General features: G+C 37.3%; 2 protein-coding genes across 4 annotated transcripts in view; one reads left to right on the top strand and one right to left on the bottom strand.

The window, feature by feature from the left end:
* Positions 1-359: 359 nt before the first annotated feature.
* Positions 360-27,397, bottom strand: ripply3 (ripply transcriptional repressor 3). 2 transcript variants are annotated; one of them, XM_039744450.1, is made up of 5 exons: positions 27,378-27,397; positions 4,149-4,240; positions 3,392-3,455; positions 2,648-2,718; positions 360-961 (listed from the first exon to the last, which is right to left on the bottom strand). In XM_039744450.1, the coding sequence occupies exons 2-5, from the start codon at positions 4,235-4,237 to the stop codon at positions 649-651; spliced, it is 537 nt and encodes a 178-aa protein (XP_039600384.1). In that variant the 5' UTR covers positions 4,238-4,240; positions 27,378-27,397; the 3' UTR covers positions 360-648. The 2 variants fall into 2 exon arrangements, with proteins under 2 accessions (XP_039600384.1, XP_039600385.1); XM_039744451.1 differs by lacking the exon at positions 27,378-27,397 and adding an exon at positions 8,385-8,423.
* The window catches only part of hlcs (holocarboxylase synthetase (biotin-(proprionyl-CoA-carboxylase (ATP-hydrolysing)) ligase)), a 228,623-nt gene continuing 209,902 nt past the window's right edge, over positions 8,677-27,397 (top strand). The window contains exons 1-4 of one of the 2 annotated variants that reach the window (XM_039744447.1): positions 8,677-9,009; positions 10,480-10,626; positions 23,538-23,700; positions 25,419-26,377. In XM_039744447.1, coding sequence (XP_039600381.1) covers positions 8,788-9,009; positions 10,480-10,626; positions 23,538-23,700; positions 25,419-26,377 — 1,491 coding nt within the window. In that variant the 5' untranslated portion in view covers positions 8,677-8,787. The remainder of the gene's footprint in view (positions 9,010-10,479; positions 10,627-23,537; positions 23,701-25,418; positions 26,378-27,397) is intronic. The other variant, XM_039744449.1, reaches the window with a different exon arrangement.

Below are 27,397 nucleotides of genomic sequence, written 5' to 3'. Positions count from 1 at the left end.
AGAAAGGCTGACCATTAACAGAATCACCAAAATCAGGCCACCAGTCCGACATGCAAAGTGGTTAATCAGCAATGACACAAAGTAGCTGCTCTTCCAAGGGCTTTTGTCAATTAAAAATCAATGACATGTACATTTCTCTAATCTTTTTGATGGCATTACCTTTAGGAGCTAGCTTATTTTATCTAATGTTACTTTTTTTTTTTTTCAATGGATGGGAACCCATAAAAATGTATCAATAAAATGATAATAAATGCGCAAATTATAAAATATACAAGTTACAATTTTTGTTTTGTTTTCAGTCTCATAATGCAAAAAAAAACAACTATTTATGCATTTGTTAAATCGTTGAGGATTACAGTGCCTCAATAGTATTTCAAAAAATAAAATATCTTTACATTATGGGTATTTTTTATTTTCATTCATTGTTTTCATCATATTTAATGTCTAAAAGAAATGAATGAATTTGTTTACTTTCCACATGCCTCTGTTTCACTGTGTTGCAATTAATGTCAAAAAAGTAGGCATAAGTAGCAATTATTGCTATACTACCAGTGGAAACTTTACTTTCATGGACCAACGAAGATGTTTCCCCAAGACAGAATATCATTTCCTGATGTTCATCGGTCTAATTAACTGCAGTCCTTTGTGTCATTTGCTAGGGCGGACACTATGCTTCCTGTGAGCCACTGACCCATCCTCTTTGCTTTTTGAGTTCTGTTTCCAAAACAAGGTATCTCCTTCCTTGAAATTTTCCACTTGCAATTCTGTCCTCTTGTCCAAAGCCATCACCGTATGAGTTGATCCTAGAGCCTGCTCCTCTTCCATGTTTTCAGTTTCTTCTTCTTCCGAATCTGAGTCATCATTGTAGAAGTGAATTGTTGCCTGTATGGGAAAACTTGCAAGAACCTTCTCACCCATGGCACTGAGGTACTGATGAGATTTTGACTTGGGCACACAGAGTCTGAAGCAAAGAGAAATGGTACACATAGAAAGTGTATGTTGTTTTTCATACTAAAAATGTTAAACACATAAAACGTATATATGTCTTTATTTTAGACAGTTCATTCTTAAGATAATTACATTTGATTTTGGAGCAACTGCTGAGATACACTTGTTTTGACTCTTGCTAATTGGGCACTCATTGATAGCTGTTTGCACAACGATTCGCATCAGTACCTTTGCTTGCTCAATGATGACAGATGCTCTGAAGGAAGTGATTAGCAAGCATAGCCATGAAATCCCGGGTTTAAAATGACTGATTTAGTATTAATACTGTACCTGAAATTATTCAAAGTAACTTATAACATCAAGTCCAATTTTAAAGATGTTATAGAAATTTTAAAGTTAAAGCAAAATCTTAGTGCCCTACTGAATGTTGTTAAAATACAGGTGATAAAAGGTGTCTGTTTTTTTTTACTTTTACTTTTTATTCAGCTCAATTGGCTAAGTGTCATTTAAAGAAGGGATTGTCACTTTTATTAAATAATAATAATAATAATAATAATAATAATGAAAAACACAAATGACTACTTTTGCATTTTTAATATTGTGTGGAAAATGCACAAAAAATGTATAAAGATGTTTCATTTTACTTTGAATAATTAAAAATGTTATTTGAGAATTTTTTTTGTTTATTAAGTGAACAGATGATCAACATTGTACTTATTGTTTATCCATTAAATAAACCCAAAAAGAAATGTTAGAGTACAAAAAAAGGGAATAACACTCTGGGTTAGACTCCCACACTTGGTTTCTGTCCTTGTGTAGTCTGTACCTTAACCCTCTGTCTAAGAGGGTTGTTGTACAGGTAGTTTGGTTTGACTCCCATATTCTCAATGGTTTAAGCAATAAGTCGATAGCTGCTTCTAACCTGACCCTGTGTGAGTGTGGATGTGTGTGTGAGTTGGCCATGCAGTGGACTTGGAACCTTTCCAGAACTGGTTCCTACTTTGGCACCCATTGTTACCATGGCAGGGTCCAGTACCCATAACCTCAAATTGGACTATACATATAGAGAAAGTTATGTTGTGTTTAATAACAAGAATGTAAAGTAAGTGCCTGCATTGTTTAGTAATACTTACAAATGTATTTATTACATTCAGTAACTGCACCCAGAACAGTAACTTCTACACTTTAACATAACAGTTAACCATAACCACTGATTAAATCATTCAAAAATTCTCACAAAAGTATCAATTGTGTCACATAAAACAAATGTATCACAGCTCTGCTAAAATTATGCACTTAGTGGATTTTTGTGAAGTGTATAGGGAACCAGTGCCTATCTTGACAGCATCAGATGTATCAATTACATCATCCAGGAAAGTATTGGAGCTGAATTACTAAAAAGAGGGACTATTTTGTTCTGTTCTAAAAAAACAACCACAAACAACAACAACATGAACTTAAGAATTTGAAGTTACATTAAATGAAGGCTCCATAGATGGAATGTTTGTATCTCAAAATTTCATTTTATTTCTCATTGTGTTATTAGGTTTTACCAAGTCTGAACCATGTATACTGTACAGCTATACATTTATATTACAAATTGTACATGTCAAATCTTAAATATGCCAAAACTTGGAAAATATCTAAAATGAAAAGAAATTAGTAAAGAATGCCTTGATTGTTATTAGAATATAGTTACCTCACTGGATGCTGGAAGCCCAATGCTAGTTTTGAATGTGCATTGTGACAATCAAATCCACCATTATTAGCCTGCAAAGAAATACAATCCACATTATAATACAGAAAGACTGTAATTACCAACTTTAACTAGACTACAGTATATACCGGTATTACCTTTTGCTCTGTGAAGATTGAGTTGCGGCTTGTACTTTATATTGATTTGAAACGTTATGTCATAGCTTCTAATTGTTTGCATTTTTTAAAGAATTTATCTCATATCCTCAACAGTAACTGAAAGTGCACATTGTCAAACGCACACATCAATCAAAACACAACATCAGCACATGAAACCTGGGTCTATATGTCTGTATGCAAGATGCTGTGTATATACCGTCAAAAGGCATCACATTCTCAAATCCACTCAAGCCACCTTTGAGTCGCAGGGGCAATCGGCTTTAAGCGTTAGGCAGCCCTCAATTGCTCAACGGATAGCGGGTCCTTCGGCATGCCCACCATTACTTCAACTTCATTCTGATCTTTTTTTTGCCGTGGGACAGGTGAATTAAAAATGTAATGCCGTTCAAGATCACAGTCATAACAAGTCGGAGGAGCTACTTCGATCCCACTTTATATTCCAATAGTATTAGTATTAAAAAAATTCAGTTTCAAAATTGAAAGGAATTATCATTAATTTCCCATCTTCTTGCGTAAGTTGCCGCGTTTATATAACTAAAAAAATGAATATTTAAAAAGATTATCTCACTTCGTCTTGATACAATCCTTTGTTTCTCATATTCATGATCCATGGTCTCCACCAAGACGAATCACTGGAAATAAAAGGAAACTATGATTAGTATATATAAAAAAATAGATAACGTGTACGTGATTGCGTTACACTCCTTGTGTGTGTTATTGTACAAATGTTCAACCTATCTCGAAGTGGCGTCACAATATACTAATAAACACATTTTAGTAATGTGGCCCCAAACAACAAAACTATCTCTTAGTCTCAAATTATTTGCCGTAAAGTAAATTCTTATTAAAATATTTTCTCCCTCCTCTAAAATGTAAGCGCTTGTCCGGCGTAATCCTGCAACATTGAATAAATGTGAGAAATAACAACTGGCTTATATTGGGTTTCAATTAAAACCTAACTATTAAGTAATATACAGTAGATGCAATAGAGTAACTAACAGCAAACATCAACACAAAACTTCTACAATCAAAGCAAAACTCTTAAGAATTTTTAGGTTGAGTTCCATACCATCAGTTAGGTTTTACTCATCAAATGAACGCGTCTGTAGCAATCCTGTTATTTGGAACATTCAGTTTATTTCCCAAAACTTTTAGGCATGACGCACTTCTAAGCATCCCAACTTAAATTATACGAACGTTTAACATTTTCCAAACTGGGTGTCTGGTCACTCATGCCCCAGCAGAAATGGGTACAAGGCAGGAAACGGACACACCAAATATTAAATACAGGAGACAATGGAAGTAAACAACAAAAAGACACGCACTTTTTGGGGCATCTCAGCGTCTCGTCCAAATTTGCCGATGTCCTCTTCCTCTGCGCTCTACTCTGCAGGAGGCTGACCGTGGAATCCATCTTCTGTAACGGACAAGAGAAATGCAGACACTGAGAGGATTGCAAAGGTTTCGGAGCCTTATCAAGGTTTCCCCATCAGATCAATTTTCTAGTGTAAACAAGGCGTAAGACGAAAAAGTGTGTTTTGTAGGCGACAGAGTGGGTAGGTATGTTGGCGGGGGTTTCTTGGCGGCTCACGTTTCCATACAGTGCGTGCGTTCATCTAAATATGTAAGAAAACTTGGCGGTGAGCTAAGTCAGCTAGAAATTAAACTGCTTATACAAGTAGTGTTTTGTCAAACTCCAAGATTATTTCCTTCTTTGAAAGCAATTATTTTAATGTAGAGAGATACCGGTGACTTTGCTGAAATGCAGCCAGCGTGTTGGCTGAATAATATGTTACATTATTTTCAGATATACCTGTTTAATGTACATTTTCAATTGTAATCTATGCTAATAACGTTACGTTTTCTTCAAAACTGTAGTAATTTGGTAGCCACTCAATGAATTGCTGGCACACAGCACACAGACTGCAATTAGTTTAGCTGGCATTCTGGGCGGAGTGTTTCACGGCCCCTGCGCTACAGATGCCGGTCAATTGTGATTGATTATACTGTCCAGTCTCACTGTACGTTTCTTTAATATTGAGAGGCACCAGAGCTGCTGCCATATGTCAAACCTTCACATTTGATGAGGATACTAGTTTCCAATGTGATAGTAACAAGACGAGTATTAGCATATCACTTTGTACGTTACAAGGTAAACATTGCTTGTGATGTCAAAAACCTGTAGAGTATATATTTTTAAATTTTTACAGCTTCATATCTAGTGTGTTTGTAAAGGGACACATCTTAATAAAAATGTAATAAAGTGGCAAATTTCTTGGCAAGGCCCAATTGATTAATATTTATTCAATTTATTTATACTTTTTATTACCTTATTTCATATTTTAACAGGTGTTGCTAGCAAGACTTGTAGGTTCAAATTCATGCTAGAAGGCCTTTTCTTAAGCGCCTCCACACTATACCTCAGTTGTCTTAATGTCCACAATAACGGATTGGATTAATGAACAGCTTATGTGGTCATTAGACAATTGAACCGAAAAAAATTGTTATCACTTGCAGTAATTTCAGCACAAGTTTGCAGAAGTCAACCCTGGATGAGCCTCACTTGTCCACATGGGCCCAGTTTGGAGTTGCCAACTGATCTAACAATAAACAAAGGAAGAACATGCAAACTTCATGTAGAGTATGACTTGTCCCTGGAGCTGCAAAGCAATAGCACACAGCACAATGCACCGTTTCTAAAAGCATACATATGGCAATATAATTTTTTTCATCCATCCATCCATTTTCCAACCCGCTGAATCCGAACACAGGGTCTCAGGGGTCTGCTGGAGCCAATCCCAGCCAACACAGGGCACAAGGCAGGAACCAATCCAAGGCAGGGTGCCAACCCACCGCAGTATAATTTTTTTTTCAATTTAAATTTAAACTTAGTGGTACAGCAAAGGTAAAGCAAAAGTGCATCTTTCATTCATTGCTGAGTGCTACCTTGTTATATATGCCAGCAGATAAGTGCAAACATGGGCTACAGTTAACTGTTCTACTGCAGAAACTATAATGGCTTATTAGTTTATTTACTAAATAAGTAAATACATAAATTCTCACAAGAATGAAACCCCAATATTTTGTTTAAAACCATTGTAGCTTTCCAGAGAAGTACTTGTATAAACAGGTATAGACCTCCACTATAATAAGTTTCTAATAATAACAATAAAAAAAATTTAATTAAATTTCCATGAATGAATTTTAAATTATCAAATAGAGAATATCATAAAAAAGTACTTGGTGCTGGTTTGTTGCATTGGTTTAATAGTCATAGTATAAACAAAACCTGAATGTGACCTACAGCAAACATTTGTGACAAAGTTAAGCAGTTTGGTTTACATTTTTATTTTCAAATTTAACCTTATAAATACCGCGTTGGGCTGGCGCCCTGCCTGGGGTTTGTTTCCTGCCTTGCGCCCTGTGTTGGCTGGGATTGGCTCCAGCAGACCCCCGTGACCCTGTAGTTAGGATGTAGCGGGTTGGATAATGGATGGATGGAACCTTATAAATAATTAATCAACATAAACTGATCAATTAAATTATAAGAGACCTAACATTTTCACAAATGACCCTTCCAGAGGTGTAATTTTGCTTCATTCAGAGTCTCCTATGTTTTGCAACATGCATGACAGTATCTTACTGTATTTAGAATCAGAATCACTTTTATTCACCAGTACTTTATGTACAGGAATTTGACTTGGTAGATTTTTTAGCTGCTTATAACATAACTCAACGTCACATTCAATTAACAAATAGAAAAAGTTAAAAATGAAAAAAAATAATACAAAGTGGCAGAATAGTGTAATTATAAAGGAGGTGTGCAAATGTTGATGTGCAAGTGAAGATGTGAGTGTGTAGTGTGTATGCACATGCATATACATACATTTACTGTACATACACATACTTTCATACAGTATATTACGGAACACATGTGAAGAAGACTGAAAAGAAACTTTGTCTAGTTGTTTTTGTTTAAATAGACCTGAAACATTTTCAATAGGGGGAGTTTTTGGAAAAAATTATGAGCTGGGTGAAATGAGTCTGCAGTGATCCATTTTACATGGTTAGTGACAAGGGTGCACAGGTCTGCCACAGATGGAATAGCACAGCCAAATATTTTCTCAGAAGATCTCACAACACATTGTAATTTATTTATGGAGTATGCCATTGCTGAACCAAACCAGACACCAATGGAGAATGTGAATGCACTTTCAGTTATGGCATTGTAAAATTGTACTAGGATTGGCTGGGAAATATTTAATTTCTTTAGTTGGTGTAAAAGTACAAATGCTACCGAGGCTTCTTAGTGATGGAAGTGGTGCTAATGCCGCAGCTGAGACTATTTGTAATAGCTGTGCCCAAATATTTGAAGGATTCCACCAAATTGACTGTAGAACCATTATTTTCTAGTGGGAGAGGCTGTAACTGCTATTTGTGAAAGTCAGTGACCATTTCCACTGTCCTCGTGGTATCAAGGACTGGGTAATTGGAAGTACGTCAAGACACAAGACACGAGACACCTCCTTTCTGTAAGCTGTTTTGTGACCATTAGTAATTAGACCCATAATGGTGGTGTCATCAGTGAACTTAAGGATCATTGGACCTACAGTCATTGGTGTACAAGGAATAAAATTGGGGGATGGGGGGATGGTTAGTACACAGCCCCAAGGGGCATCTGTACTCATATGGAGACAGTCTGAGAGGTGGGAGCCCACCCAAGCATATTGTTTTCGGTTTGTCACAAAACTGTAAATCCATTTACAGATGGAAGGATTCAGTTCAGTCTGTGAATGCATTATTTAAACTCATTCATTCTTCTTCTTCTTTCGGCAGCTCCCATTAGGGGTCGCCACAGCGGATCATCTTCTTCCATATCTTTCTGTTCTCTGCATCTTGTTCTGTTACACCCATCACCTGCATGTCCCCTCTCACCACTTCCATAAACCTTCTCTTAGGCCTTCCTCTTTTTCTCTTGCCTGGCAGCTCTATCATTTAAACTCATTTATACTGAGTAAAAATGCTGCTACACTTTCATTTGAATTATTTTATCATTTTATTAATATTTTATATCCTGAATGTTCCATGGATTTATACACAAATTAATTTTATATTTTACCCTATCTTCGTGATCTCAATATATTGCCTTAATCCTCCGTGTATCTCATCCTGAACTAACACTTTAACCTTGCAGGTATGTACCTGAAGGGTAATCAGAATTTGCCAGTCCTGTCAACATGTGCTTTTTGTGTTTCGAAAAGATTATGACCATTGTTATGACCATCCGTTCAAGAGGGCTGTGTGCGATTTAGTCCCTCCTCCAGCAATTTTTGCAATACTGGTAGGCAACCATACCAAAAAAATGTATTGCAAAAATAAATCTACGATGATTTTCAAGTGTGCAATAATGAAGCGTTTATGAGTACTGTATACCGAACGAATCACGAGCAGGAGAGGAGACATGTTCTTGTAGCAGACACCGCGTTATTTGAACTGATTCAACTTATAAGCAAGTAGTCTTTTAGCAAAACTCACAGTTTGGAAATTAGGTTAGAGTATACCTTCGTTGTTACTAGATCTTTGACTAAATCATCTGAATCTTTTCGTTGAACTAAACCAAATAATTTTAATTTGGTGAACTGGAAAGTCTTTTAATAAATCTCCCATTTGCTGCAACCAACATAAATATTTTAAACGTGCTAATGTGCTGTCTTCCACTTTTCCAGCACTAAGAAGTCGGCGCAGTTTTCAACCTATCCCTCTCTCGCGTTTTCTGTGAACGCCTCCAACGCGCCTCCTAACGTTTAACCAATCAGCACATCGTTTGATGTTAAGGGGCGGGACTAAAAGGGCACCAACCAGGAAGAGCGACAAGAAAAAAATTATTGAAATTTTTGAGAGATGCAGCGTTGAGCCAGGTGGCGTTGCGTACCTGTTTACACATCCCTTTCAATGTGACAAATAATGCTGATAACTTTATGCTACGTGTATCTGTGGGTGCGTTTTCAGCGATGTTACACATTAGTGATCAAGAGTACCATTCACAAGTTCTTCGGGAGCAACAGTTTTATTTTCTGCAGCATCGTGCAGCCTAAGACGTTGCAGACACAGCAAAGTTTCAGTCCACATGAAGGCGCCGTGTGCCTAAAGCTGGGTACCAAGGGTTTTTTCGTTACCAGCTCTCAGGTGCTTTTTCATTTCACCTCTAAAGTCTTAATTAACTTTTCGCGAGTAGTTGCTATAGATAATTATGTACTGGGCCTTACTACGGGCTGAACGATATCTTTCATATTATTTGCAAAATGCAAACAAAAAAAGCACAAGTGCATTCGTTTGCCAGAAGTGTTGAATGATATGAAATTGTGCGACGAATTGTAAGTTACAGAGATCTCTTTTGCACTACTTTTCGGTAATGTGTACACAATTGTGCAAACACATTTTCTTAAACATGATGATTTTAAAATAAATTTTATATCAAACGTTTTCTTTAGTCAAGTGAAAAACCTTTAAAAATGTCTAGGCTTTTTAAATCACAGCCAAAATTTGGAACTATTATAATAAAAAATAACCTCTTGTGTTCGCCTGTTTGTAAAATGTATGTAATAATCTTTAACTTTTGTTAGAATTATCATTACTTGTTGGAGTGGGTGATATCCAGGTCATCACTAGTAAAAATATTTACATTTTTGCAAATCCTCACTCTCAAGTATATTTTACAGCAGCTAAGTGACACCTTACGTATTGTACAACATTGCGTTTTGTGTTTTTAGGCCTGGCACAGGCATTATAAATACTTGGCAGTGAAGTAAAATGAATACTCGTGCACTTACGCGCTGCTGTTATTATTAGATTGGTAATTGTTTTGCTCACAATTTAATATTTATCATATTTTATTTTCCTCTAGATCTTGATCGGTATTAAGCTAATTACAAAGTTAATGCTTGCGCCAGTGTTATTGGAATAATTTATTATTAGAATGTACTAGTAATGTTATTAAAATAGTATTTAATTTAATTATTAAGCAGGAAGCTAAATTTTTTCTTTAACTGCCTTTTTTTAACCATTTTTTGTGTTTTTGTCAGTCTTACTAAAGAGTTACATAAATAGTGTTAGAAATTTGTGTGTATGATGAATGAAAGTAACAGTTGTTTAGCATTTATTGTACTTTTATGCCAGTACTTGAACTGTTAAAAATAATTGTTTGAATTATTGAGTTTTGATTAAAACCAAGTCATTATCATTAGGCAGATAGCGTGGCATAGTGGTGAACATTTTGGACCTCAAACCTTGAGGCTGTCAGTTCATATCCTGCCACTTTTACTGTATGACCATAAGCAAGTCATTTTATCTGCCTGTGTTCTAAACAAACAAATGTAGATATAGATATACTGTATAACCAATTGTATCTAAAATGTTATAAGTCGTCTTGGATACAGACATGAGCCAAAAAAGTAAATTTATCATTTTATATACATAAAAAGTATACACCTTAAGAGTATTTTTCCTTGAGAGCTTTCTTTATTTCAATTACTTTGTAGATTGGAGCGAAAAAGAAATTTGCTTTCCATATCATACATTTTGTATTTTTTTTTTAACATTAAAGTGGTTTAATTTAAATATCTGGAGAAAGTAAAATGTTATGTCTTATTATTGCAGCTGTGCTATGATCTGAGAAACTGGACTCTGCTACCGCGGTCGTCTTTGATATACTTCAAGTCTGGACAAAGAACAGAACAAGTAGCATTTGTCGTTGAAGCCACATTAGGATATGAATTGAATGCACATACTGTACCATCTAGGAAAGTAAGTTTTTAACTTTTTTTAAATTTTAATTACCAGACATTAAACGTTTGGAAAGCTTTTTTTATGCTGTGTAGAACTGTTAGACTAAATAGCACTCTTTGAGGAATTAAAAGCAATTTTTAGCATTATTGCCTAAAGTTTTGCTAACTGTTAGATTTCAGCTGCATCATAAAATACAGAGATTTGAGAAATTAATTTATTTTAAAAAAGTATTAAAACATATATTGTCTTTGTTTGCCCTTTACATTGGGATATAAAAACTAGTGCTTTTGTCAGTAAATCATTCACGTTAAACATCATAATTGTACTGTATGTAACTTAGTGCATTTTGGCTAACTAGGCCTTCAGTGTAAATGCTATCCTATATTTTGTATACCTGCACAGACCCACTTGGTGGGTTGAAGTATTATATTTTCATTGTAAAACTGCAGCACGTTTTCTGTTGTGACAAGTAGAGCCTACATGCTGTGTTGCTACTGTTTTTCTTTCTTCCATTGTGCTCATTGCTTTTAGTGGCAATTTTACTATACAGTATACCTACCCTCACTGCCTTTAGTTTTTAATCCTGAAAGCATTTTGTGTGATCAAGGTATGAAGAAATGCTGAGCAGTGCATTACCCTCATAATCTGTTTATTTTGAAGTAATGCATTAAAATTTTATAATAAACCAACAATGATGTAAGATGATAAGGTAGCTTTTAGAGATTTATTTCCACACTACTCTTAAGTAGAGCTTAATAAAAAAAAATTGACCTTATAGGCAATAGTTAAGAGTTTAAGTAATTTAAATCTAAAATTTGCGTAATCGGTGACAATGTTTTATTTGCTGTGCATAATAGTTGCTGGAACCCTGAATAAATGCCAACAGTACAGCCTCCTTTCCCTTTTACCGGTAAATGTAAAGGTGTTTTAAATTTCTTGTCAGCCAAGTCTTTGTCATTCATCTTGTTGGACAAAAAAGTGCAACCATTGTAGTGTTTATCTGTCCTTCAGTTACTTAAGAGTTAGTTGAGCAAGTTTTCCCAACTTTGGTTGGATTACCTAACCCTTTGTTTGCCTTTATAGCAGTAACATTCTTGGCTACGGAGGATGCACCTACTTGCGGAACTGTCATTTTAAGTTAGGAACTAGACTTGTGATAAATTATTTGAGTATGTAACTACATACTTCCTTTTCCTGGTAACCGTGTTATGTGTTTTAAGTTTTCTTTAGAGTTGCAATGGGATGCTTTTCAGTTATGCTGTGATTGTTTAAAAGAAAATTGCTAATGCTTGCTAGTCTCATGTTAAGTTTATCACTGACCATACAAAGCAAATGAAAACAAAAAGCTTTTTAGACGGTCTAGGATATGATGTAGTAACAAGACACATATTATATTAGAGACTACAATCATTTAGACATTGTAGGAAAGCTTTTTGAAAATGCATTATTTTTACTTACTTTACAAAGTAAAGAAGATATCTTGCTGCGAACAAATAAATATCTGAGAACATTTTCTCTATATAAAATTTGTCTGCTAGTATTTCTGCTACTGACTTAGTGTTTTGTACCCTGCTGGCTTGGGGTGGTTACTTTACTGTAGCTAAACAACAAAACATTTATAGGTATACATCTAGATATTTTGCTACTTTGCTTGACTTCCGTAGTGTTTGTAATCTGTATTGTTTTCTCTGGTAGTTTTTATATATAAAATATATATAACTCTTATTTATCATCGTTTTTGACACCTGAATTTTGCTTAATTTTCATTTTTTTCTTATTTATTATACAGGCTGATGTATATCATTATTATGTCATTTTAAGAAACAAATATAATCTGTTTGTAAAATCTAAGAATTGGAAAACACAGCACTTGGTTAGATTATATTTACTATTGAGTATAGTTTGATACATGTAAATGAAAACTGGAATATTATGTAATGGTAAGTTTGTAATTGCACTAATACTATAGACTTGGGTGTGACAGTCTGGATGCTTTTTGCCTGTGTTTGAAACTAAGCATCATTTTATAATAAACTATGATGAAACCAAAATTAAATAGATGTTTAATTAGTATGTTCAACTGATGCATATTGTAAAATTGAAATTTAACCGCTTTCTTTAGTTTTGTTGTGATGAATTGAACAAAGTCAGTCAGTCAGTCATTTTCTAACCTGCTAAGTCCTGAACAATGTTGTGGCGGGTGCTTGAGCCTATCCCAGCCGGCACAAGGTGCAAGGCAGGTACAAACACTAGTCCATTGCAGGGAGAACACACATACACACCTCAACCACATACTGGGGCCAATTAAGTATTGCCAGTCCACCTAACCTGCATGTTTTTGGACTGTGGGAGGAAACAGAAGCACCTAGCGGATACCATGTGGACATGGGGAGAACATACAAACTTCATGCGGTGAGGTCCAGAGACTTGACTCTAGGTCTCCTTGCTGCGAGACAACAGTGCTACCACTGCTCCACTGATTACACAATTTTATAAAGAGAAAAGACGAGAAGTCCTAATCCAAGAGTGGCCAGCAAAATGTATAATTTTGAATAAGTAAATTCAGACATGTGAACAGCAACATCAAGCTGCTAATTTTCAAACATTATTGCAGTGTACGAAATTGGATTTCATCACAGGCACATCTAGTCTATGGAACAGAAATATTGATGAATTGAGTGTAAATAAAAATATTTTTATCTTCAGCAATATTTAATGTCAGATTCAATAAAGATCAATAAAACCTATTATAAGTTTCCGGTTTTGACAAACCCTTTTGAACAGATTATTCCGAAATGTTTAGTTTGTATAGTGAACCCACAGATTGCTAGTTTTTGTGCCACATTTTCTGTAACTGTTCTAACATATTTACATTGCACTTTACGTTGCTCATAAATGTAACAAGATATTTTGTCCTACAGTAGTCTGTCACTGGGATCCTTTGATTTTGCAGCAGGTGTCTACTGTTGTTCTTAAATGTGTAGCAAATTCAAGAGCTCAAGGAATGTCAATGAAACTGGTCAAACAATGTGATGGTGCAGCTTAAAATTGCGATAGGGGCTGAAGACCTTGCTGTGGCCTCTACTCCGTTCTCTTTGAATGAGCATTTTCTGAACAAATTTTATGGATTCTACAATATCTACAATAAATCCAATGTATTCAGCACATAACTTTACCTATATAAAACACATTTTGTCACTAAAATATGTTATACCAACGGTTGAGGAATGATATAGATAATACCTCATAGTGTTTAAAAAAGATCTCTATCTCCTCCTTTTGTAATTATTCAGTAGAGTATTTGTCAAGTTTTTTAATAATTGAGCAACATATTTTGCTTCATTGTTAGTCTTCAAATCCTATAACCTCACTTATATTAATTCCTGCAAGGTACACAACATTCACACAGCATTCTTATATATGTTTTCACATTAATTAGTAAAACCTGTATTAGTAAAATATTTTTTTTATTAAATTGTAGAAACTATTGAAGTTGAAGGGTTATAGCATGGTTGTAACATAAGGTTCTGTATGTTGTATAATTTGGTAAGCAGCAGAGAAGTAAACTTACAGTAGGTTTGAAAATAAGTTATAGACATCTCTAAAATCCAGCAGAGAACCTTGGTTTTAATATGTGATCTGTGTGCTTCATTCACAGGCCTAATAAAAGGTAGTAGCAAATTTTATGTATATATATTTAGAGCATGGCCATGTTCTGAGTCTCCATTGTCGAAGCAGCAGAAAGGAGCTGTGGCTGCAAGGTTGTCGGTGCCTCTCATGGCGGCAATCCACGAACCTGGTGGTGGACACCTAAGGTTTGAAAGGCCGTCAGAGGCAGCTGAAGGGTACTGGCGGGCCAAGCGTGTGGCGTGGAGCTGTCACAGAGGCAAAAATTTGGGCATGGGAGGAGTTTGGGGAAGCCATGGAAAACAACTTTCGGTCGGCACAGAGAAGGTTCTGGCAAACCGTCAAGTGTCTTAGGAGGGGAAAGCGGTGCTCCACCAACACTATGTACCTCAAGTGGAAGAGTTCAGGTATCTCGGGGTCTTGTTTACGAGTGAGGGAAGAATGAATTGGGCGGTTGACAGACAGATCGGTGCGGCATCCGCAGTAATGTGTCATGGTGAAGAGAGAGCTGAGCCAAAAGGCGAGGCTATCGATTTACCAGTCGATCTGTGTTCCTACCCTTGCCTATGGCCACACGCTTTGGGTAGTGACCAAAAGAGCAAGATCGCAGATACAAGCGGCTGAAATTACTTTTCTCGGCAGAGTGGCTGGACTTTCCCATTGAGATAGGGTGAGGAGTTCAGTTATCTGGGAGAGACTCGGAGTAGAGTCGCTGCTCCTCTGCATTGAGAGGAGTCCGTTGAGGTGGTTCGGACGCCTCCCTGGGAGGGTGTTCCGGGCATGTCCCACTGGGAGAAGGCCACGGGGCAGACCCAAGACACGCTGGAGGGATTATATCTCCCGGCTGGCCTGGGAACGCCTCGGGGGTTCCCCTGGAGGAGGTGGCCAGGGAGAGGGAGGTCTGGGCTTCCCTGCTTAGGCTGCTGCCCCTGCGACCTGACCTCGGATAAGCAGTGGACAATGGATGGATGTATGGATATTTAGAGCAAGTTTAAAAAGCCTAAATGATGCTTCTGAGTGTTTTGGGAACAGACTTGTTGATAAATCTAGTATTGTGTATAGTGGTTCTTATTTTACATAATTAATTAACACTCCTCACCAATAATGGATATCCATATCTACTTAAATCAGCATCTAATCTTTAATGTCCTTATTTATGAAATTCTTAAAAATGTCCTTATGAAACGACATGAGAATTCTCCCAGCTCCTTTTTCACATTTTGTTATATTTGTGGTTCTTATTTTATCCATATCTTAGTAGGTACCTAACAATAACAATACCTATGTATGTAAGGGGGAGTTTTATTTTGTTATATACTATATTAATGGGTTTTGATTTGTTATTTGTCTTATTTTTATGATTATGGTTAACTTCTAATCTTAAATATGTTTAAATTAGCTAATTTCACCAATTTACATTTGAAAAATTGAGTGGTATCCGTGATTCATGACTCTTCCCTTTCCAAGTTTTAAAACAGTATTACCTTTATGTGTTTGCTTTTTTTGCCTGCTGTATGGCTGTTTTTGTTTGTGGTTTTGTTGTGTGACTTCTCATACCATACTGGCATTCTCATGATGATCTAATTAAATTAACATTGCACACATTTTTCTAGACTGTGACTCTAATTTTAAATGATGTCTATTTTGATAAAGTCTCGTACTCAAAGTTTATAGGTTTATAGGGTAATTTTTTCATAGTACCAGAGTACAGTGAAATTCATAATTGCATTTGTTAATCGACATACAATACATTGCCATTTTCTGGTGCCATGATTAGTGAATATATCTATTGTGTCTTACCTCAAACCTTCTGTCTGCCTTAGGTTAAATAGCAATATTACCTCAAAATCTCATTTTTTCTTTACCTGATAGTGGCAGTAATTAAAAATGGTTGGTTGCTTACTCACTGTAAACTCTGCAGAAGTAATCAGAGCCACACTATACAAAGTGGCACTGTAACTTAACAAGGACATTGTTAAATAGACAAATTATTGGAAATAAAAAGAAGGACTTAAATAAGGTTTGTACTGCCCTATTCAATTTAACTTTGTGGTGATCTACACTTACTCAGGTAGCAAAATGAGAGTAGGAAAAAACTGATTGTGACAATGTCTGGTTTTCTGGTATTTTTCGGATCACAACAAGGTTGCTGTTTATCATCTCTTTTGTTTATCTTGCATAAAAATGACTGCAGGAGCTCACACAAGGACATACATATTCTGAAATTTGCAAATGACTCAGTTATTCAGTGCATTTACATGCACACACACAACTGGGATAAGGCAGGTAACCCACTTAACGCAGGAACCAGGTTTCTTAAAAGCCTCCCGTGTTATAGGATTTGGCGGTACAGACAGGTAATGTCGGTACCGTGTTTACATCGAGCCAGAGCAGCTGGTTGGTGCTGTCTCTTGGAGCGATTCGATCCTAAAGACCCCACCCATGTTGTTTATAAATAATCTTCTGGAATTCTCCTTTATTAAAAAGCTCTGACATCATTAGATCGTGAAATAAACAGTTAAACATCATCATCGTCCACCTTGAATCCAAAAACAAGCATGAAGCCTGTGATCATTTCCTTGTCTTTCTTTTTAAATAAATGTAGTCTTTCATGTGCTATGAAGTAAATAACGTCCATCTCCTTTTTACACCTCTGACCAGGGTGCCCTATGATTTGGGGTATGAACACTGGCAGCTATGTAACCCTATCGCACTGTTTCAACAAATCTACTGTATAGCAAATAGATGGATGAAAACTAAAGTGAAACTTGATTAATGTTTCTGCTACAAATTGCACCCAGCAAACTGTTTTCTGTTTTGCTGTGCGATTGAGCCCTGCAAATGACCCAATACATGCACTTCTTGCCTTACACCCAGTGCTGCTGTAATAATTACACAGGTATTTTTGCTTCAGTAAAATAGGCATTGTGTTAGGTTACTCTTTTATTTGAAAAGTAATAAAACTATGTAAAGCACATTGCTTTTAACACATTACTGCTCCTGAGATTGTGCTGCTGAACTTAGCACTGTATGTTCAGTTCAACATAAATTTACTGATTTCTGAAATATTCAGAGATATTATTTTATCCAGAAGAAGGAATAATTCGATCAACTGAGCATTTGCCTCAGGATCTTTATGGACGCTCCTACCCATGGCTGCTAAACGTGTTTGTGGAAATTACAAAATCCCTAATTGTAACTTGATTAATTCTTTACATGTCCACAAAGCCAAGTTATTCTACCTCTGTTAACCAGGCTTCTCAGGACAATAACCTGGTTTCTCTAACTGGAGTAACAGTTTACATGAAACCAGGTTTCTGTGAATAACTGGGGTATTAAGGCACATGTACACACACTTATCGTTGGTGTTTTCCAAAATAAGAAAGACAGCCATGGGCCTGTTTTTAATGAGTTTGTAGAATGGTGGGATTGTTCTTGTCAGAGCTAAATATTTTTAAGACAAAAGACATGGTTGGAAATCTTGGGTGCTCACCCCCTACCACTGTCTCAACATTAATTAAAAGGGAGACAGTGGAGGTGGTGAAGCACTACAAATATCTACCATGTTTCCCCGAAAATAATACTGGGTCTTATATTAATTTGTACTCCAAAAGATGCACTAGGGGTTACTTTCAGGGGATGTCTTATATTTATTCATGTACAACTATATACATTTATCCAAATACAGTCATGTCATCTTCTCCTGGAATATCATCATAACTCTCCATATTCAAACCTTGAATTCCAGTCTGAATTTCTTGCTACTCCAGCTGGTTCGATGTGGTGAAGCAAAATGGCGACATACAAATGGGCATTCTTCGTGCTTTTATATTGAAGCGTTGCATATTCCCGATCGTAATGACACGATACATTTTAAAAGTCTTACATACCATCTTCTGTGCTGTCTTTTTTTTACCTTAACAATAGCATCAGAATGTACGATGGCGTATTTGAGCCACAGAGAAAAGAAATTAAGGATGTGGTGAAATTGCCTGTTTTATTATTACAGTGAAAATTTCGGCTTTAACCTTGAAATGTCCACTTTAACCTCGTAATTTATTTTATCATTAAAGCAGACCGTCATAAATGTCATCTTAAAACCGACCCAGTTGTTAAACGCTATGTGCTTCTGGGGTTTCCTCCTGAGCTGACAGCAGCAATTGCCACACAGAACACATAACATTTCTGATATTCCAGCTTTCTGCACATTTACAATCCTTAGATTTATTCTGGATGTCACTTTCATAATGAAATGCATTAAAGTTATATACTGTATGTTACATTTTACAGCTAAATCATTAACTTGGTTTAATTAATGAATTCTGTTAATAGTTACACATGTGGGGATAACATGGTGGCAGAGCAGGTAGCGCTGCTTTCTCGCAGGGAGTCACGGGTTTCCATGGTGTGCTCCGTTTTCCATCCAAAGACATGAAGGTTTGGGGATTTGGTGACGCTAAAATGATGTTAGTGTATATGAGTGCTTGTGTTCACCTTGCAATGAGCTGATGCCTCATGCAGGGATTGTTTCTGCCTTGTGCCTGATGCTTGGTGGAATGGGCACATCCGTGGATTGATGGATGTAATCATTAAACATCCTTTTCAGAGATATTGTGGCAAGGTGTCTGGAATTTAATGGGTGTTTTGGGTAGGGATGCACGATATCGGATTTATATCTGTATCGGCAGATAATGACTAAATTGGACCGATAATTTGAACCGATATTGATGATGCATTCACTGTGTTCCGGATGTGCCAGATGTTTAGGTGATGCTGGGCTACTGTGTGAAAATGTCTGCAGTGTGGAAGTTTTTCAAAGTGAGTGAGAGCAACATAAAATATGCCATTTGCAACACTTGTTCGACTAATGTTTTGCGCAGATGGACCAAAGTGTGAAATTTCAATACCATGAACTTAATTACACACTTGAAGACATGCCATCCTGACAAATATACAGAATTCCTCTGAGCAAAAGAGGAGAATCCTGCACCGCCGCACACAAAATCAAAAACTGCAGTTGCTCAACGTGTTGATCAAAGAAAAATCAAAGAAATTTGATAAAGATGACCCTAAAGCTCAAACAATTACAGCAAAGGTACCCAGAATGTAAAACAAAGGATCAGATAGCCAGCCAAGTGTGGTTGAGCAGAAGCCATTTTAATGATTGTAAATAATCTGCAAAAGTTGTTATTCTTAAATGGTATTGCTTATTTCATTGTCATTGTACATTTTTCTATTTTTTTCAGTTTTTATTTTTTCTATTGTTGAATTTGTTGTGTTTGTTCCATCAAAAAGAAAGAAAAAAAGTGTTATTTAAAGCAACAACCTGCAAAACTGTTTTCTATATAACCGACAGGTAGCCAGCCAAATGTGGCAAACATCATTTGTTTTTAGTGATTGAATGTGGTGTGCAAAATTGTTATACAAATAAATGTTCACTTTGTCTGTAAATCTTGTCCAGACAGATCAAGTCTCATTTTTCTCTGTATCTTATAAATATGTATATCGGCATAGGCATCGGCAGATAAGTACATAGACGTTATAGGATATTGGCATTGGCCTAAAATTCCCATATCGGTGCATCTCTAGTTTCGGGCACATATGTCACATCGCGCGAAGTATCAACCCAGCCTTAGGTGCCTTGCTTTTCAGGTGACGGTCTTGACTTGGGCCTATTTTGGGGTAGGGCTTATATTGCAGAAGTCAAGTTGGGGAGCATGCACTGGTACAGTGAGATGCCGCACCCACTACACAGCGAAACAACTCGAGATCCTGGTTTGCAACCCCCCTGGCAGACATGCGGCCCAGTCCCACTCTCCGGAAATGACCCTCTATCTGCCTCAGCCAGGTGTTACGTGGGTGACCCCTTGGCCTGGTCCAGCCACTCGAGTCCCTGACAATGAGGTTCTTACAAGCTGGATCACCCTCGGGGAAATGCGCCACATGGCTGTAGTGCCGTAACTGACGCTTATTCACAATGCAGGTAATGTGCCTCATTCAGGACTCCATGTGCAGCCACTCATTTGACAAAAAGTCTAGCCAACAGTACCCAAGGATCTTCTGGAGAGACACAGTACCAAAGGAGTCCAGTCTTTGTCTCAGGTCACTGGATAGCTGGTCCATGTATCGCAACCATATAGCAAGACAGGAAGCACCAGGACTCTAAAGACTTGGACTTTCATCCTTTTGCAGAGATATCGGGAGCGCCACACACCCCTTTCCAGTGACCTCATGACCCCCCATGCTCTCCCAATCCGTCTACTGACTTTACAGGAAGAGTCACCAGAGACATGAATGTCACTGCCAAGGTAAGTACACCTCTCAACAAGGTCAACACTCTCTCCGCAAACAGACACACTGCTGATGGCTGTGCCCAAGAGGTCATTACTGTAAAGGCCTGGATCTTGGTTTTATTCCAGGACACTCGCAAGCCCAGACACTCAGTATCTCGAGCGTCCTGATCAGAGCCTCCATTGACTCCGTGAAGATCACAGCATCGTCAGCAAAGTTAAGATCTGTGAATCTTTCTTCACCAACAGATGCCCCACAGCCGCTGGACCCCACAACCTTGTCCAACACCCAGTCCATACAAGCATTGAACAGATTAGGAGCAAGAACACACCCCTGACGAACCCCAGAATCAACTGGGAAAAACGCAGAGGTTCTTCCTTCACTCTGCACAGCACTCACAGTACCAGTGTACAGGCCAGCTATTATATCCAGCAACCTCAAGGAGATCCTGCGAACCCTTAGGATGCTTCACAGGGCAGCTCGATCAATTGAGTCTAACACTTTGCGAAAATTGACAAAGGCTGCAAGGAAACTGTGCCGATATTCGCGTTTACATTTCATTAGAACTGTCAGTGCCAGGATGCGGTCGATGGTAAACTACTTAGGCGTAAAACCAGACTGTTCTGGTTGCTGGTAGGTGAGCAAGTGATCACGGATCCTATTGAGGACAACCCTAGCAAGGACTTTACCTGGCACAGAGAGCAGTGTTATCCCCCTGTAGTTGCTGCAAACCAGGCGATCACCCTTCTTTTTCCAGATAGGGACAACAAGTCCCGTTTTCCAGTCAGTTGGGATGATGCCAGTCTCCCAAATGAAAGCAAAGATTTCTTGCAATGCCAGGAGGACAGCCTTACCACCAGCATGGAGAAGTTCACCCCAGATACCACAGATCCCTGCAACCCTCCTTTGCTGATTCACCACCTGTGCAATCTCAGTGAGATTGGGTGGTTCATATCTGATTGTAGGATCAGCCTCAAGAACCAGTGACCCAGAGCTATCCAACGTCCTAGCTGGAGGATCAGCTTTGAACAACTGCTCAAAGTAGCCAGCCCAGCGGGTCACAACTGCAGTGTCATCCGTAAGGACCGTTCCATCAGCTGCCCTGACTGCAACTCTCTGAGGAACAGATTGAGATGTGCGTAATGCTTCGATTCCTCTGTAAGCAGGACGTGGGTCGTTAGACCACAGTAGGTGTGTCACTTGCTCACAGATTCCTCTAACAAACTCCTCTTTATCTGCCCTCGCAGCCGTCCTTCTCAGTTCCCGGTATAGACCAGAGTTGCCATTGAGCTGTGCGCTGCGACTCCTCTCAATGATATCCAGGGTGCCCTGCGAGATGAAACGCCTCCTTCTGGGAACACTGGTAACACCAACACAACCTTTAGGTAGGGTTTAGGGTCTCCCACATCACATTAGGATCGGCAGTCATATCCATATCTGAAAGTTCCTCACACAAGCTGTGTGCAAACTCATTAGAAACAGCCTTGTCTTGGAGTCTGGCCAAGTCCAGGCTCATTTTCCGAGTAGGTGGTAACCTACTGGACCTAAGCTGGATCCCAGGGGTAGCAACAACAAGTCTGTGGTCAGAATTCACAAACTGGGCAGTTCTGTAGACCCTGCAGTTTTGCAAGAGCCTCCAGCGTCTGCCCACGAGGATGTGATTGATCTCCTTCACTGCACCACCAGTATTGGAGTACCAAGTCCAAAGATGCTGTTCAGGGCACTGAAACCAGGATCCAGCGATTCGCAGCCCCTGACCTTTTGCAAAGTCAAGGAACATAGACCCACTTTCACCACTGTCACCAGACCCATGGGGACCGAGACAATCCTCATAGCCAGCCCTGTCAGTGCAACCAGCACTTATATTACAGAGCAGCCTGAAAATCAGGCTAGGGCTTATTTTTGGAGTAGGTTAGGAACAATCATTGATAACAGACTTTAAAACAGCACAAATTTGTAGGACAGGACAGACATGATTTTTCTTTCTTGGGAAACTCCGTAGTTTTAAAGTGGTCAAAAAATAATGACACTTTATTATTCTTTAATTGAATCTTTTGTCACATTTGCTTCTATATGTTGGTTTGGCAACCTCAGCATTAAAACCACAAACCATCTTAACAACATTGCTATAATTCGTAGTAAAATTATTGATTAGCAGCAGACATATGTCACTGAACTATAATACAAACAGGTTAGAAAGAAGACCAAGTGAATTCTGTCAGACAGTAGCCATCCTGTTTTCTCTGATTTTCAGCTGTTGCCATTGTTGTGCAGATTTAGAATTCCAAGGATAAACAGCAACAGAATTAAGATCTCTGGTATATTGCATTTTAAATTATGTTTTTGGAAGGAATGCTACTAATTCTAAATTCTGAATTATTATTGTGTGTACTGTTGAAGGTAATTATTCTTCTTATACTAATATATTGAGTGTGCATATATACAATAGTACTGGTTGCCAGTTGTGTGTTCATGTATTTTCTTGCTTCTGTGTAATTATGTTTTATGTTTTTGTACTTTTCTGCTGCAAACAAATATACCTCTGGGATAACAGTCAGCCTAACCTAATTGTATAAATAAATAGCAGATTCTATTAACAGCTCTATAGAGCACATGCTGGCCTGCTAGTACCTAGTTTGAGACCAACCATGGTCATACAGTCACCTGTTTTTCTGTGTGACAGTCAGTGGCCTCCAGTTAAGTACTTGCTATATCAGCCTTTTTGTTTCCTTTTTTCTATTTAAAATTTTGTTTAACAGCTTAATGTTTTACTTATATATGCCATTTATTGGAGTGAAACACACAATGGCTATATGAAACAAATGCCTTGGAATATGTGTGTCAATAATTATGCACTTGAGTGTATTGCAGACTGCAATTGCACTCTTTTGACTATTGTTGATCTTTTTTATTATGGAAATATTTAGACAATTAAGGTATCACTTGTACCTAAGGTATCACTTGTACCTTGAATTTGTATATATAATTTATTTATTTCTCTTCTTTCTAAGATTCTCAAGTTCTCGGACTACTGTTCACCTTTAGCTTGTAGTCCTGGAGATCCATTCAAGTTAATTGCACATGCAAGTGTGGATAATTTCAGTAAGCTTGGAACTGCCTTTATGGAAGATAGATTACAAATGGATGATGGAATGGTTCCTGATAAAATAGTGTGTAAGTATGATCTGATAGTTTTAAAAATCAAAACAAGTTATCTACTCTTCATTAGAAACAAATATATAATGTCTTTACTAAGCTTTCACTTGGAGAAGAATGAAATGTGCTGATTCATTTCTTCTTGATTGTGCCTGCAGGTAGATTATACTACTTTAACTGTAATATTACAGGTATGACATCACCTTCCCTCAGAAAGAAAGAGAGAATGAGAAAGAGGAAAAGATAGACCAGGTAGCCTGGAACTTTTCTTTCTTCTTTCATGATCAGCAAAACATCACCTGTTGATTTGGGAAGATTGTTCTGACCTTTTCCCTTTCGTCTAGTGCTGTACTCAGTCATTGATTCTGAGAAATTATTTTGAGATACTTTGTGTATCTACGGTACTGGCATCCTCACAGCAACACCTACGATAAGTGTGAGAGTTTCTCTTTTGCTGTGATTCTCATCAGTCCTTACTCCTGTTCTGTAAGTTGTTTCCTTATTGACATTAAGCTACCCACCAAAATGGCATTTTGGAGTTGGTACAGTCCCTTTCTAAAATATGTATATGATTTGCACAGCCTTGCATATTAAGCCCTTAGTGGAAGTGTACTTTGGTCTCTCTTTGCTTTCTAACCAAATGCTTCAGTAATCCATACTGTCCTCCTTGGTGGTGGGGGAAGGGGATGGCTGGGGCAGACACAGTTGTAGGTTTTCAAGCATGAAATTCTCGTTTCAGATGCCGCCACGGCATTTCTATTGGGTTTAAGTCTGGACTTTAACTAAGTTGCTCCAAAACTTTATTTTTTTTTTCTGAGCCAGTTGTAGACCTAGATTTTTGTTCTGAGTCATTATCCTGCTCCATAACCCAATTATGCTTCAGCTACAGGTAACTGACTTCAGGTAGCTGATTGGACATTTTCTTTATTTATACTGTAGTAAAAGAGCACATTTGTGGTTCCTTCAATAACGGCAAATCTTCCAGGTCCTGTGGTAGCAAAACATCATTGCCTGACCGCAGTACCACACCCATGTGTGTGGTTTTTTTTTTTGTACAGTAGGTATGATGTGCTTACTGTCCGGTGCTGTTTTACTGAGTAACTAAAGGGGGAATTACCTTTTCATCATGGGCAATGCAACCTAAATATATTAAGTAGAAGCAAAGTTCTCTCTGTAAATGTATCTGAACAAAGAAATTGTGTTATACTCTATGTTTACTCTGGTTCCCATTATCTAATGAAGTTGCTCATTGTGACAAATGTATAAAAACAGAGGATATCAAGAAGGGTGAAATGCCTTTACATTGCATTGAAATTTAGGGATTGTAGCCAGAGTTATACATAGGTCATATGATCATACAGTACCTTTCTAGTTTTGAAAGTATGAAATGTCATTTTTTCCAGCCCTTTGTCATTCCATGCATCCATCTTTTAATCTGTTTTTTCATTTCAAGCTCATAGTTAGCTGGTGCCAGTACAGATAGTCTGCATGAGATGCCTGTCAATTTCAGTGCAAAATCATGCACATGACCCACACTCACTTTTACTGGGGAAAAACATAATTGGTAAGTAACCTAGAATGCATACATTTATGGTGAGGGTGGAAACCAGATTGCCCAGAAGGGAAAAAAAACGCAGACAATGCAAGCATAATATGTTAAACATGTTTTTATTATTAAACTTCTTTAGTTTTTGTCATGTTTTAATTATTTTTCTCTAATTATCTTTTTTCTTAAGCTGTGCAGCTTGAACAGTCTGCTTTGACAGAACTTGCAGAAAATGTAATTGCTAAGAAAAATAATGTGAATTATGTGGAGGGAACTGATATTGAAACATCAGAGCATAAACAGATGTCATCAGAATTACTTGAGAAATGCTCTGAGCAGCAAAGTACTTATCCACATAGAAGTGTTCATCTTGTGGGACACTTTGAAAAGGACCAAAATGAATTGCAAGTAAATGAATTTGAATCCAAGGAGGACCATCATTCAGAAGGGCATCATCTGCATCTGTCCAGCTGCCATGAATGCCTTGAACTTGAAAACAGCACCATTGAGTCAGTAAAGTTTGCTTCTGCAGAGGACATTCCTGATTTACCAGATGATTATGCAGGATTTGACACTGAAGCAGAGAGCTACACTAAACAGTCCAAGCGAGTTAATATTAGTGGGAAGCCACCCAACATTCTAATATTCACAGGCTCACACAAAAATGAGGCCTTACAAAAATACCAGCAAGTGAAGAAAGTCATTGGTGAGTGCATCAGCATGGACAATTACATAATATATCATTTGCAAGAAGAACAAATATTGAAAGATCCATGGATTGAAAATGCTTTGCTTGTTGTTCTTGCCACTGAGCAACCAATTCCTGAGGATCTGCACAAAAAATTTTTGACCTACCTCTCCAAGGGAGGAAAGATACTAGGTCTATCATCATTATTCTGCTATGGTGCAGTACACATTAATCTTAAAGACTCCCTAAATTCTAAAATTTCTAAGATGTGTTATACCAAAGCTGATGAGTCAGATGTGGAATTTAATGTATTGACGAATGGAAAAACCTTTGAAAAGGAGATTGATGCTGACAAATTATATGATTATGAATTATGGGGACATTTGCTGAACAAGGATAAAGACATGATGATTGTTCGCATGCCTTATGGGAGTGAAGGTGGAGAATCTATCTTGTGCCAGGTAAAGTGACTTTGCAATTTGTTTAGCTTTAGTAGTACTCTTTAAAAGAAGCTGACTGCAATTTAATAAACTTTTTAAGAAAAAATGTTTTCCATACTAAATGCAATTTGTGATTAATAGTGGGCAGTTGGTTTTAGACTTCTTGAAATGTCAAAATTCACTAGATATTTATAGCAAAGACCTTAAAACATACTGCAAATTAAAAGCAATGTCAGGCTGTTACATTCATAAATATCATGTTCTGTAGTATACACATCTCTTCATAGCAGTCACATATTTTTTTTTTATTTTTGTTGATTAACTGAACAAATGCTTTGTTTCCATGTGAATCGTGGAGATCATTTAGAAATACACAAAAGCAGAAAGAGGATAATTATGGTTTTCTTGTGCACATTCATTTGTTTCAAATTGCAGGCTAATAGGCTGTTTCAAGAGACTGTGAAATAAATGTGTTTGAGTAATGTCAGAAGTTCAATTGGCCAGTCTTTTAGTGGTGTATCAGCCATGAACAAATGCCTGGTTTTGAAACTGTTTCTTGTTGTTAAAGTGGAGAAACAACTCATACCTTCATATTCATCCCTCTTACACAATATGTTCTTTTCTATAACAAATTATAGAAAATGTTTTAAATGTCAGATGACAACAGCTAATAAGAACTAAGCAATTGCAGGGTCATTAGATGGGGAATTTGAATTTTATTTTTTATATGGATTACTGGTACAGGTTGAGTTGTTCAAGAAATGTTTTATTTTTTTTAGTTTTGTAGTTTAGTACATAGCTTTTTTTTCCCCAGAAACACTGTGTGTGCTGTGGCTTTACTTAATTCAAGTTCAGAATTGACTTTTGAGTTTTAGGAAGAATGCAGGTGTGACTATTATATAATAAGGGCCACAGCTTGATGCATTTCCGTAGATTGAGTAAGTAAAAGATCCTCTTTACATCGAAACCGAAGCATTAGCTCTTTAAAAAGTGCAATTGAAAACAAGTACATTTGTATTACCCTCTCACTTTCAGGTGTAG

Source organism: Polypterus senegalus, chromosome 2, assembly GCF_016835505.1.
Source record: "Polypterus senegalus isolate Bchr_013 chromosome 2, ASM1683550v1, whole genome shotgun sequence".
NCBI classification, from domain to species: domain Eukaryota; kingdom Metazoa; phylum Chordata; class Cladistia; order Polypteriformes; family Polypteridae; genus Polypterus; species Polypterus senegalus.
Note: the sequence above shows the minus strand (reverse complement) of the source record. Positions and strands in the feature narration are given on the sequence as shown.

Excerpts from the sequence above, each read along its gene's own strand:
- ripply3 (XM_039744450.1), bottom strand. The coding sequence starts at position 4,237 with ATGGATTCCACGGTCAGCCTCCTGCAGAGTAGAGCGCAGAGGAAGAGG. Across the intron at positions 3,456-4,148 it reads ACGCTGAGATGCCCCAAAAA|TGATTCGTCTTGGTGGAGAC; the intron begins GTGCGTGTCTTT and ends TTTTATTTCCAG. Across the intron at positions 962-2,647 it reads GGCTTCCAGCATCCAGTGAG|ACTCTGTGTGCCCAAGTCAA; the intron begins GTAACTATATTC and ends TCTTTGCTTCAG.